General features: G+C 37.1%; 1 protein-coding gene across 1 annotated transcript in view; it reads left to right on the top strand.

The window, feature by feature from the left end:
- Nucleotides 1-12,889, top strand: part of LOC110452009 (adenosine deaminase-like) — a 37,818-nt gene that overhangs the window by 3,837 nt on the left and 21,092 nt on the right. Inside the window, exons 2-4 of the mRNA XM_021500263.1 lie at nucleotides 8,722-8,849; nucleotides 9,403-9,464; nucleotides 9,990-10,142. Of these exons, the coding sequence (XP_021355938.1) occupies nucleotides 8,814-8,849; nucleotides 9,403-9,464; nucleotides 9,990-10,142 (251 nt within the window). The 5' untranslated portion in view covers nucleotides 8,722-8,813. The remainder of the gene's footprint in view (nucleotides 1-8,721; nucleotides 8,850-9,402; nucleotides 9,465-9,989; nucleotides 10,143-12,889) is intronic.

Raw genomic sequence — 12,889 nt, 5'->3', positions numbered from 1 at the left:
TCTTGTCTAGGTAACCTCCTGCCTTGTCTTCGTATCCTTGTCTAGTGTTATTTAATTGTAGCAAGTTCAATTTTGCTGTACAACTTTATAATGTTTAATATAATAAAAATAATATGCAGCAAACTGGAAAATTATACATCATTGATATTTTTTTTTTTACATATTTAGTGTAACTGAAGCACTTTTGATTTTTGACCCCGAAAAAGGTAAAAAAATAATACAAATGATAATGGGACAAAAAAAGAAGCACACAGACCCCCCATTTTTGTGGATGTTTAAGAAAGAGAAACACATTTTCTTTTAATTCATTAACTATTAAAAAAAGTTTAATAGCCGAACTTTTTATATCAAGCGTTTAATCTGCAAAAAATGGCAAAAAAACGAGTACTTTTTCATTAAAAAATAGGGGGCATGGGTAACTAAAATCGTCTTTCTGAATAAGATTAAGAAATTTTACTTCCATAATTTCAAAGAAAATAATATTTTCATCAATTCTACAAACATTCATACATATCTGATAACACACTTGGAAGAAATTGTTGAATTTGTTTTTTTTGCTCTTTCTACCATGCCATTTACTCCTTTTTCCAAAAATCCATATAAGAAAAAAAGTTTAATACAGGATTTCTTTGACTTCTCAGAGGTTTACATCCTTAAAACATATATCCACTTTCAGTTGTGAAAAAATATTGTATAGAGATGCCGATTTATGCAACATCTAATTTGAATCAACTCCTACTTGCCTATAAACTAAGGATCAGAACTTTTTCTATTTCCATTTGAGCATTGATGCAATCACATAAAAGAAGTATAAAACAGGTCCAATTCGTTTATGGCTTCAGTGCTTTCAGTACTTTGATTTTTATTTAATGACCTTGACCTACTTTCAAGGTCACAGGGGTCAAATATGTTAAAAAACTTCAAACAAAATATCCTAAAAACCATTTGGACTAGAGTCATTATATTTGGGTATGCTATATGCAGACCAGCAGTGCAAATATTTTCTTACTTACCGTAATGAGGTCAAAGGTCAACTTTAAGTGCTAGTCGGGGGTCAAAAGTCAACATGGGTTAAAATGTTAGCTTTAACAATCATCTTCTCAAGATTCATAAGGTCCAGGGTCATGATATTTGGCCAGTAGGTACCTGGGATGGAATGCTCCTCATTAAAATGACCTTGACTTACTTTCAAGGTCTCAGAGGTCAAGTATGTTGAAAACTTCAAACAACAATATCTTAAGAACCATTTGGTCTAGAGGTATGTTACTTGGGTATATTATGTAGACCAGCTGTGTGAATCGTTGTATAATAATATTAATGAGGCCAAAGGTCGATTGTAAGTGCTAGCCGGATAGCCGGAGTCAAAGGTTAACGTGGGTTAAAAGCTTTAAAATCAAAATTTCAAATTTCAAACAACAATATCTTGAGAACCGTTTTAGAGATTTTATAATGTCTTGTGTTCTAGTTACCAAATTTGGTCTGAAGTTACCTTTATGTCAGTTTCATGAAACAAAAGAAACATGTGAGCGATACAGGCCCTCTGGGCCTCTTGTTTTTATCATGTTTACGGAGTGAAGTCATCGTGAATTTTTATTCCAGACTACTCTATGCTACGTTTTGACTCCGTAGACATGATCTAGAATTGGCCCGTAGTGGAATGCACATAACCCAAGGGAAGCCCAGACTGCATCATTGGTGTGGGTTATAATCAAAGGATAGTCATCACTGTCACATCGAGTTACTTTTATGACGTCACGAATCACGTAGCCAGAATTGTCTTGTGGTGTAAAACACGTGCGCGTTCGTCACTCTGAGAGCATGCATCACTAAGCTGTACGCTATGTTACGTAACCAACTGAAAACACGCTACACGTGCACTCCTCGGCTTTACAGAGCTCTTCACACCAATACATCGTACGCCAATACTTGGAGGAAAACAAATAATGATTTAACGGCGGTTTTTTTGTACAATATTCATGCCGGTATGAACGCAACTCGGTTACATTCATATTGCATGAAACCCGTTAGGGCTGCGTTATTTTTAAATGTTCATACCGCAGAACAACTGTTTAATTTAATTATTTGTTCTTAGATACTTAATTTATTTACTGCGTTTTGTTTATGCGTCGTCCTGCCATATCTAAATAAAATTGGCGCCAATAATTAAGCGTAGTCGTTTCAGCATTTGACGCAGGGGCATTCTCCATGTTGTACGAAGCGAAGCGATAAGACTCTCATTGAACAAGGTTAATCTATGACGTCATAAATAAACCACGTGTTACGTCACGAGTGTTTTTGCTTTCAATTAAGGTTGAATCTTTCTTTGGTCGATTTCATGGGGTGATGAATTGAGTTGGTCTTGAAACAAAGGACCTGTTACAGGAACAAAAGAATTTTGCCCACAAAGCAATTTAACCATTACTGGGTTATATTTGTAGCTCCCTAAGACACGACCCATGAGATATTTTTAAAAAATGAAAAAGGTCCCCAGGGCCTGTGCTATGAACTATTTAGTGATGCCTTCCAAAGGTGTACGACAGGGTTCACTTTTTTGTCCAAAAAACTATCAAAACAATGTTTTACGCTATCAAATAATATTATATTATTTAAAGTAGGATCTGCTGCAAATTATGAACTCAAATATGTTACAAAAAATTGCATAATATTTTTTTTATAAAATCTTAAACTCTAAAAATTTTGGTATTTTCATACACGTTTTTGCTACATGAATTGTATTACGGAAGTAAAACACCAATTTCCGGTTCTTGTACACCAAAAATCTTTTAATATTATTTGGTGCATTATGTTGAGATACGATAGTGAAAATTTCAGAAAATTTGAGAACCGGTAAATTTGTCATATAAATGTCAAATTGTAGCAACGTCTATTTCCAAATAAAATCTAACAACCTTATGATCTATAGTCATGTTTGATAATTTAACAATATGTCGCACCAATTTATTATCGCAACTGATCAAATTTTCATCAATAAGATCTGCTGCTCATGATGAGCCCAATTATAAAGCTAGATGTTACAAAATAAAAAAGTTATGCAGTCTCACACACATAAACGTTTAGTATGTTATGTACATTTTTAGTTGTTTCGCATCTTTACGGAAGTGATAGACATATTTCCGGTTTGTGTACACCACCATACTTTGGATATCATTTGGCACATTATGTTGACCGACGATAGTAGAAATTTCGAAAAAATCGGTATGCGGTAAATGTGTCATCTTAAGGATAATATATTGTATGGGTAAATGTGTCATCTTAAGGATAATATGTTGTATGACCAATGTCAAAATAAATCGTCAATATCTCCAGGTCAATGCGATTTTGGCTTGTGGTACATATCAGCTGAAGCTGGCACCTGACTATATCACAGAACATCAGACGGATGGGGGTGATTATGAGATATGGGTGTACCAACATGCTGATGACCTTCTCCGAGGCCAAATACACTCTCGCCACAGGTCGCAGGCAAATCACAATGTCTGGATAGAGTTTGACCTACACGCATCAGAGGATCCTGTCAAGGCATACTATTGTGTGTGTCCTGCAGGAAAGAGAACATCGGGTATGTGTACTCATGTCGCATCAATACTGTATTATCTAGGATACTATGCACATTTAACAGATGCTAAACCGGTCCAGCCTTCAGCTCGCAAATTCAGAGACTGCATATTATGAATGCATTCAAAAAAGAAATATTATTCAATTATAGCCTTTGGCTGAGGTCAATACCTGAATTTATCAACCCGGGAAAAGATATATTAACCGAGGACGCATTCCGAGGTCAATATATCTTTTCTCGGGTTGATAAATCCAGGTATTGACCGAAGTTAAAGGTTTCAATTGTTTTATTATTTTACAAAACAGTAGTGTTAGTAATCTGGGAGAAAAAAAAAGCTTCGGAAGTGGGACGGTGCATTGTTTGGAGACACATCATAATTCTATTTTTAGAAACACCCAGTCCTTCAACAAAAATCACGCGCTCCAAGTCAATATCAGTTTTTATCGGTGGACACTTGATGCACTTCTGGTCAATTACTTGTCGGGAATAATATGAAAAAATAATAAGACCTAAGATTGAACTGAGAAAGGAGAAATTCAGAAAAAAAATTGAATGTTCAATTTTGACTACGTGTTGTCAAATTAAAAAACAACAACAGTAAATACAACAATCCATGAATTGGAAACTATAACTCTCCTAAAAAGAAACAATGTGATGGGTTAACATATCTTCAACATATTATACTGGTTCACCAAATGTTCTGACAAATTGCCTAACTTTTGCTGTATTCCTCCCCTTTAACTACCTAGTTTAGTTAAACAGTCATACTCTACTATGAACCATATCATCCACCATGATAGTATATTGGAATGATTTTGGGTTAATTATGAAATACTTGCATTAACCTGAAGTTATTGAAGTTTATTTTGACATTGGTCATACACATATTATCCTTAAAATGACACATTTACCGCATACCGATTTTTTCGAAATTTCTACTATCGTCAGTCAACATAATGTGCCAAATAATATCCAAAGTATGTTGGTGTACAAAAACCGGAAATATGTATATCACTTTCATAAAGATGCGAAACAACTAAAAATGTACATAACATACTAAACGTTTATGTGTGTGAGACTGCATAACTTTTCTATTTTGCAACATCTAGCTTTATAATTGAGCTCATCATGAGCAGCAGATCTTATTGATGAAAATTTGATCAGTTGCGATAATAAATTGGTGCGACATATTGTTAAATTATCAAACATGACTATAGATCATAAGGTTGTTGGATTTTATTTGGATATAGACGTTGCTACAATTTGACATTTATATGACAAATTTACCGGTTCTCAAATTTTCTGAAATTTTCACTATCGTATCTCAACATAATGCACCAAAAATACTAAAAGATTTTTGGTGTACAAGAACCGGACATTGGTGTTTTACTACCGTAAAGCAATTGATGTAGCCAAAAAATGTATGAAAATACCAAAAATTTTAGAGTTTAAGATTTTATATTTTTTTTATTATGCAATTTTTTGTAACATATTTGAGTTCATAATTTGCAGCAGATCCTACTTTAAATAATATAATATTATTTGATAGCGTAAAACATTGTTTTGATAGTTTTTTGGACAAAAAAGTGAACCCTGTCGTACACCTTTGGAAGGCATCACTGAATAGTTCATAGCACAGGCCCTGGGGACCTTTTTCATTTTTTAAAAATATCTCATGGGTCGTGTCTTAGGGAGCTACAAATATAACCCAGTAATGGTTAAGTTGCTTTGTGGGCAAAATTCTTTTGTTCCTGTAACAGGTCCTTTAATGGAATTTGTTTAAAGACCAACTCAATTCATCACCCCATGAAATCGACCAAAGCAAGATTCATTCCTTATATTTCAATCGTGGTTTTTGTTTTAAATAATTGATACTTATCAAGTCCATCCTGATCGTTTGTCCCAGGTACTGGAACTTGTGCAAGTCTACGTATTGACGTAATGCAAAAAATATAGTCCGTTATTGAAGGACCATCATACAACATGATGGAGTACGTTGATAGTTCAATACAGCCACATTATATAGAAACAAAACACGAAACCATATTGTAAATATCCTATTTATTTTTTATTGATGAAATTATATGATATCAAAAGTTCTGATGCGTCATCGCGGAATAATAATGTCTAGACGCGGTGCACAGGCTCAGCTGCGAGTCTACGGCAGCCATCTTTTTACTAGCTCGAAGTGGAGAGCCTCTAAATTTCGAGATTCCGCATCTTCTGGGATGTGAAGCTGCAGTAATTGAACGTTGAATTAGACAGGAAACCAGACGTGGCTTGAACATACGAAACATTTGATATGACATTTGGCTGTTCGACTGTATTTAATATAAGATGAGACCACATGGATCTACCACAGGGGTTCGTTACAAATGTTTGTAATGCACATGCTATACTGATATGGGTCACAGCACACATAAACATCCATTTATATGTACACGATATGTGTATTTCAGACATTTGTACCGAACCCCGGTGGATCTACGTTGCTTACACAAGGCAGAATCGGTAGCTGGAGGAATAATTTCTAGGGCAGAACATGACCTATCACTACCACTAGGAACTGTGAGCTGATAATATCTTAACTGATTTATCATTTTTGGTTGTTTGAACAATTTCTTGTGTTGCTTCAATAAAAATGTGAAATCTTTGTTTAAACATATCAATAGTTATCCCCCTTAGCAAAATCATACGCACAGGCAATGTTAATCTCGTCAAATTCATGGGCAAATGAAACGGGTTACATTTGGTAATTTCATTGAGTCCAACTTGAGTAGGAATTGAAATATACTCGAATGAAATGCGTTTCTGCTGGTAATGTTCATAAAGTGAGTTGCAGCGCATATGTAAATATACATCAATGAATACCACTGAAACAATAGTACTTCTAGATGATGAAATACAATGTTTAGGTTCTCAAAATGTAAGAACAATTTTCACGGCTGCTTAAGAATATAGAAACAATGTTCACGGCTGCTTATGAATATAGAAACAATGTTCAAGGCTGCTTACGAATATAAAAAACAATGTTCACGGCTGCTTACGAATATAGAAACAATGTTCACGGCTGCTTACGAATATGGAAACAATGTTCACGGCTGTTTACGAATATAAAAAAAGCAATGTTCACGGGTGCTTACGAATATAAAAACAATGTTTACGGCTGCTTACGAATATAAAAACAATGTTCACGGCTGCTTACGAATATAAAAACAATGTTCACGGCTTCTTACGAATATAGAAACAATGTTCACGTCTGCTTACGAATATAGAAACAATGTTCACGGCTGTTTACGAATATACAAGCAATGTTCACGGCTGCTCACAAATACGTTGCCAATGGATGCATTAGTTAGTATAAAAGGACACATACAAATAAAGATAGGGTGGGGAAAGGTAATATCCGAACTGCCTCAGATGTGTGCGTTATACACATAATCTTCACCAATGGATACATCCTTGTAACATAAGTCCCCGGTATACAAAGGATAGATGAATTGCTGGTCATATGATCCCTCCCCTTGACCAGTCCGGTTTTGAAGACCTAATCCCCGGTATTAAGGGGATGGATGGATTGCTGGTCATCTGGTCACTCCCCTTGACCAGTTCGGTGTGGTAGCCCTAATCCCCGATATAAAAGGTATAACTGGTATGGATGTATTGCTAGTCATCTGGTCACTCCCCTTGACCAGTCCGGTTTTGTAGACTTAATCCCCGGTATTAAGGGGATGGATGGATGAATTGCTGGTCATATGATCCCTCCCCTTCACCAGTCCGGTTTTGAAGACCTAATCCCCGGTATTAAGGGGATGGATGGATTGCTGGTCATCTGGTCACTCCCCTTGACCAGTTCGGTGTGGTAGCCCTAATCCCCGATATAAAAGGTATAACTGGTATGGATGTATTGCTAGTCATCTGGTCACGCCCCTGACCAGTCCGGTTTTGTAGACTTAATCCCCGGTATTAAGGGGATGGATGGATTGCTGGTCATCTGGTCACTCCCCTTGACCAGTCCGGTGTGCTAGTCCGAATCCCCGATATAAAAGGTATAACGGGTATGGATGGATTGCTAGTCATCTGGTCACTCCCCTTGACCAGTCCGGTTTTGTAGACTTAATCCCCGGTATTAAGGGGATGGATGGATTGCTGGTCAACTGGTCTCTCCCCTTGACAAGTCCGATGTGGTAGCCCTAATCCCCGGTATAAAGGGGATGAATGAATTGCTGGTCATCTGGTCACTCCCCTTGACTTGTCTGGTGTGATAGTCCTAATCCCTTGTATAAAGGGGATACATGGATTTCTGGTCATCTGGTGCCTCCCCTCGACCAGTCTGGTACGGATTGCATCCAACGAGTGGGGGAATATCGGCAATAGGCTTATTTTATTAATTATTTTCATAATTGCTATACAATATTAATCTGTTGGAATACAAATATAATCGTTTTTGAAATAAGGAATGACACCTTCAATTAAAGGGGTTTCCGAAAGAAATCACAGAGGTTAAGGAGACACGGTAGTCTAGTGATAGGACGCCGGGCTCGTGACCGAAGGGTTGCGGGTTCGAGTCACAGCACGGCAAGATACTGTACTCCGCTTGTTCCAGTCTACTCAGCTGTAAATGAGTACGTGGTTGGGCAGTGCTGGAACTAGGTTGTGATAAAGCGGTATATAAGAACCTTGAATTGTTATTATTATTGTTAAGTGACGCGTAGTCTTCTAACTACATACCAATATTGGCATATTATTTTGTGGCAATGTTTCTGACGTAGTATAGTTTGTTGGCAACATTGTAGCCTACACCGGACCAAAGGATAGGCAAGCTTTTCACCTTTTCTTATGAAATCGTTCAGAATTTTAACAAAATATTGAAAAATAAAAATAATACATTATATTAAAACATTATAGTCTATTGCTATAACTGTTGTGTCATACCCTTGTTTAAGTTTTGAAAAATAGGAAAAGACTGCAAATATGCAATCTGATTAAAATCATCTATTACATGGCTCCGTTAACATCGTACTACGTCTGAACAGCTCAGGGAGCCATGCAACAGATGATTTTAATCAGATTGATGAATATGTGAATAAACTACACGTTTACTTCCTAAAACGACAAACTGAAACCCTCGTTGTCATTACTAGGTTTCCATACACAATTGTGTGCAAGACTGTCTGTCATCCTGAAATAGACATTTCTGTTTGGGAAGTTGTACAGCGCTAGTCGAACCAGCGACATGACTACCACTGCCAGGGATAAGTTCAGCTACAAGGTATGTAGCCCGGGGGAGGTGGAGGGCATGGTTAATGTACCCCGGGGAATGTGGAGGGCATGGCCGAGTACAGAGAAGGGCGTATGGGGGCACTAAATTCCGGTATAGGTACTACGTGATATAAATAACTTACCACCTGCTGATGAAGACGTGTACTGTATGCGGCTTTTGTTCCAGAGCTGATGAGATATATATGTAGCAAATAACAGTGATAAATAATTATCGTACCTCGAAAATGACGCAAGTGGTGCATTGACGAGTAAGCCCTGCTCTTCAAAACAAGGGAAGCTTCAAAATGATGCTGATCAAATAGCGTTTATAGAGAAACTTCCGGTGGAAATGTTATCATAAAGCGCTGGATGGATCCTTCTAAAATTTCTCATGTGGTTTCCTCATGGTCATTAAGTTATACATATCAAATGTTGGGACTGATCTAAAACAAAATATCAATATTAAAGCTAGCATAGATTAATGTGGACATTTTAAGTGGTGAAAATGACGAAATTATCGCTAAGGGTAACCTACCATCTAGTTTGTTCTACTTTATTTACAGGTTGAATTGCATATTCACTTAGATGGAGCTATCAGATCAGAGACCGTTTTGGACATTTCAAAGTAAGTACGTAGAAAACTGGACGGATAGGCGATAGATTAATACCTTACAGTGACCATTGTAGGTCACTATAGGTACACACTGCCTAAGACAAACATGACATTTGTCCTCTTAAAGGTAATTTTAAATACGCAGGATTTTACAGGCAGATTTTGTCCCTTTGTCATTTGCGGGAACACTTAGACATACAGCTTCATTCTTTTCATCTTAAATACGACTGCTGGGTCCCGGATGAAATGGCCACATGGTTCAGTGGAGATGTTTGCGTAGCTTGTCGCTCTGCAGCTTATGTTGTATAAGTCTTACCTCGTATTCCTAGTAATTATTTATTGGGTATCATTCAAATCAGAAAAAAATTCATTTGTCCTGTTCATAAACAGAAGGGATTTATTCGATAGGTCAAGAGAGCATTTTGTGATTCTAAAAATTCAGTTTACCCAATGATCATCTTGTCGTCGTTATGATCCTGAACTCTTTCGAAAAAAACTACGCTCTATTTATAATGAACTCAATGTTATTTGTATCAGAACTAAAGACCGACCGATAATTTCAACGGACGAGGATGGGAAACAGACCATAATCACCGACCAGGAGACTCTGGACAAAGAAATAGTCATCAAAACGCCGTGTAGCCTGAAAGCATTCTTGCATACCTTCAATGTGTTTATGCCTATAATAGCGTACGTATACACTGCGTCTTCATAGCGGGCATACTAACAGCAGCCATTCCGTACTTATCAGGATTATTGACAAAAAATGAAAATGGAACATTTTTTAGTCATTCTTACCATAAGTAAAAAAGTGTCGGCAAAACATCTTTAGAAAAATTAAAGTTTGCCAAACACAACAAAGACTAGTCTTATATCTATATTTACTGGGACAAAGACAGACAAACGTCCTGGTGCTATATCTATTTTAACTCGGACAAAGACAGCCAAACGTCATTGTTTTATATCTATATTAATTGGGAAAAAGACGGACAAACATCCTTGGTTTATATCTATATTAACTAGGACAAAGACAGGCAAACGTCCTGGTCTTATATCTTTATTAACATGGACAAAGACAGACAAACCTCCTTGTTTTTACATCTAAATTAACTGGGACAAAGACAGACAAACATCCTTGTTTTATATCTATATTAACTGGGACAAAGACAGACAAACGTCCTGGTGTTATATCTATTTTAACTTGGACGACAGACAAACGTCCTTGTTTTTAGCTCAACTGGCACGAAGTGCCAAGTGAGCTTATGCCGTGGTGCGGCGTCCGTCGTCCGTCCGTCCGTCGTCCGGCGTCAATATTTTACTTTAAACGACTTCTTCTTAATAACCGAAAGGCCTAGGGTGTCGATATTTGGCCAGAAGCAAACTTGGATGAAGGGCTACAAAGTTTGTTAGAATTAATGACCTTCACCTATTTTCAAGGTCACAGGGGTCAAATATGTCAAAAACTTTAAACATCTTCTTCTCAATAACCAAAATGCCCAGGGAGTTGATATTTGGCCAGTAGCATGCTTGGGTGAAGGGCTACCAAGTTTGTTCAAATGAATGACCTTCAATTATATTCAAGGTCACAGGGGTCAATTGTATTAAAAAACCTTTAAACAACTTCTTCTGAATAACCAAAATGCTCAGGGTGATGATATTTGGCCAGTAGCATGCTGAGATGAAGTGCTACAAAGTTTGTTCAAATGAATGACCTTCACCCATATTCAAGGTCACAGGGGTCAAATATGTTAAAAACTTTAAACAACTTCTTCTCAATAACCAAAATGCCCTGGGTGATGATATTTGGCCAGTAGCAAGCTGAGATGAAGGGCTACAAAGTTTGTTCAAATAAATGACCTTCACCCATATTCAAGGTCACAGGGGTCAAATATGTTTAAAACTTTAAACAACTTCTTCTGAATAACCAAAATGCCCAGGGTGATGATATTTGGCCAGTAGCTAGCTGAGATGAAGGGCTACAAAGTTTGTTCAAATGAATGACCTTCACCCATATTCAAGGTCACAGGGGTCAAATATGTTTAAAACTTTAAACAACTTCTTCTGAATAACCAAAATGCCCAGGGTGATGATATTTGGCCAGTAGCTAGCTGAGATGAAGGGCTACAAAGTTTGTTCAAATGAATGACCTTCACCCATATTCAAGGTCACAGGGGTCAAATATGTTAAAAACTTTAAACAACTTCTTCTGAATAACCAAAATGCCCAGGGTGATGATATTTGGCCAGTAGCTAGCTGAGATGAAGGGCTACAAAGTTTGTTCAAATGAATGACCTTCACCCATATTCAAGGTCACAGGGGTCAAATATGTTAAAAACTTTAAACAACTTCTTCTGAATAACCAAAATGCCCAGGGTGATGATATTTGGCCAGTAGCATGCTGAGATGAAGGGCTACAAAGTTTGTTCAAATGAATGACCTTCACCCTTATTCAAGGTCACAGGGCTCAAATATGTTAAAAAAATTATAACAATTTCTTCTGAATAACCAAAATGCCCATGGTAATGATATTTGGCCAGTAGCATGCTGAGATGAAGGGCTACAAAGTTAGTTCAAATGAATGACCTTTATCCATATTCAAGGTCACAGGGCTCAAATATGTTTAAAACTTTAAACAACCTCTTCTGAATAACCAAAATGCCCAGGGTGATATTTGGCCAGTAGCATGCTGAGATTTAGGGCTACAAAGTTTGTTCTAATGAATGACATTCACCCATATACAAGGTCACAGGAGTCCAATATGTTAAACATTTTTAAACAACTTCAGAATAACCAAAATGCCCAGGGTGATATTTGGCCAGTAGCATGCTGAGATTTAGGGCTACAAAGTTTGTTCTAATGAATGACATTCACCCATATACAAGGTCACAGGAGTCCAATATGTTAAACATTTTTAAACAACTTCAGAATAACCAAAATGCCCAGGGTGATATTTGGCCAGTAGCATGCTGGGATTAAGGGCTACAAAGTTTGTTCTAATGAATGACATTCACCCATATACAAGGTCACAGGAGTCCAATATGTTAAACATTTTTAACCAACTTCTGAATAACCAAAATGCCCACGGCGATGATATTTGGCCAGTAGCATGCTGAGATAAAGGGCTACAAAGTTTGTTCTAATAAATGACCTTCACCAATATTCAAGGTCACAGGGGTCCAATATGTTAAACATTTTTAACCAACTTCTGAATAACCAAAATGCCCAGGGTGATATTTGGCCAGTAGCATGCTGGGATTAAGGGCTACAAAGTTTGTTCAAGTGAATGACCTTCACCCATATACAAGGTCACAGGAGTCCAATATGTTAAACATTTTTAAACAACTTCAGAATAACCAAAATGCCCAGGGTGATATTTGGCCAGTAGCATGCTGAGATTTAGGGCTACAAAGTTTGTTCAAGTGAATGACCTTCACCCA

This window comes from Mizuhopecten yessoensis, unplaced genomic scaffold, assembly GCF_002113885.1.
Source record: "Mizuhopecten yessoensis strain PY_sf001 unplaced genomic scaffold, ASM211388v2 scaffold6361, whole genome shotgun sequence".
Taxonomy (NCBI): Eukaryota; Metazoa; Mollusca; class Bivalvia; order Pectinida; family Pectinidae; genus Mizuhopecten; species Mizuhopecten yessoensis.
Note: the sequence above shows the minus strand (reverse complement) of the source record. Positions and strands in the feature narration are given on the sequence as shown.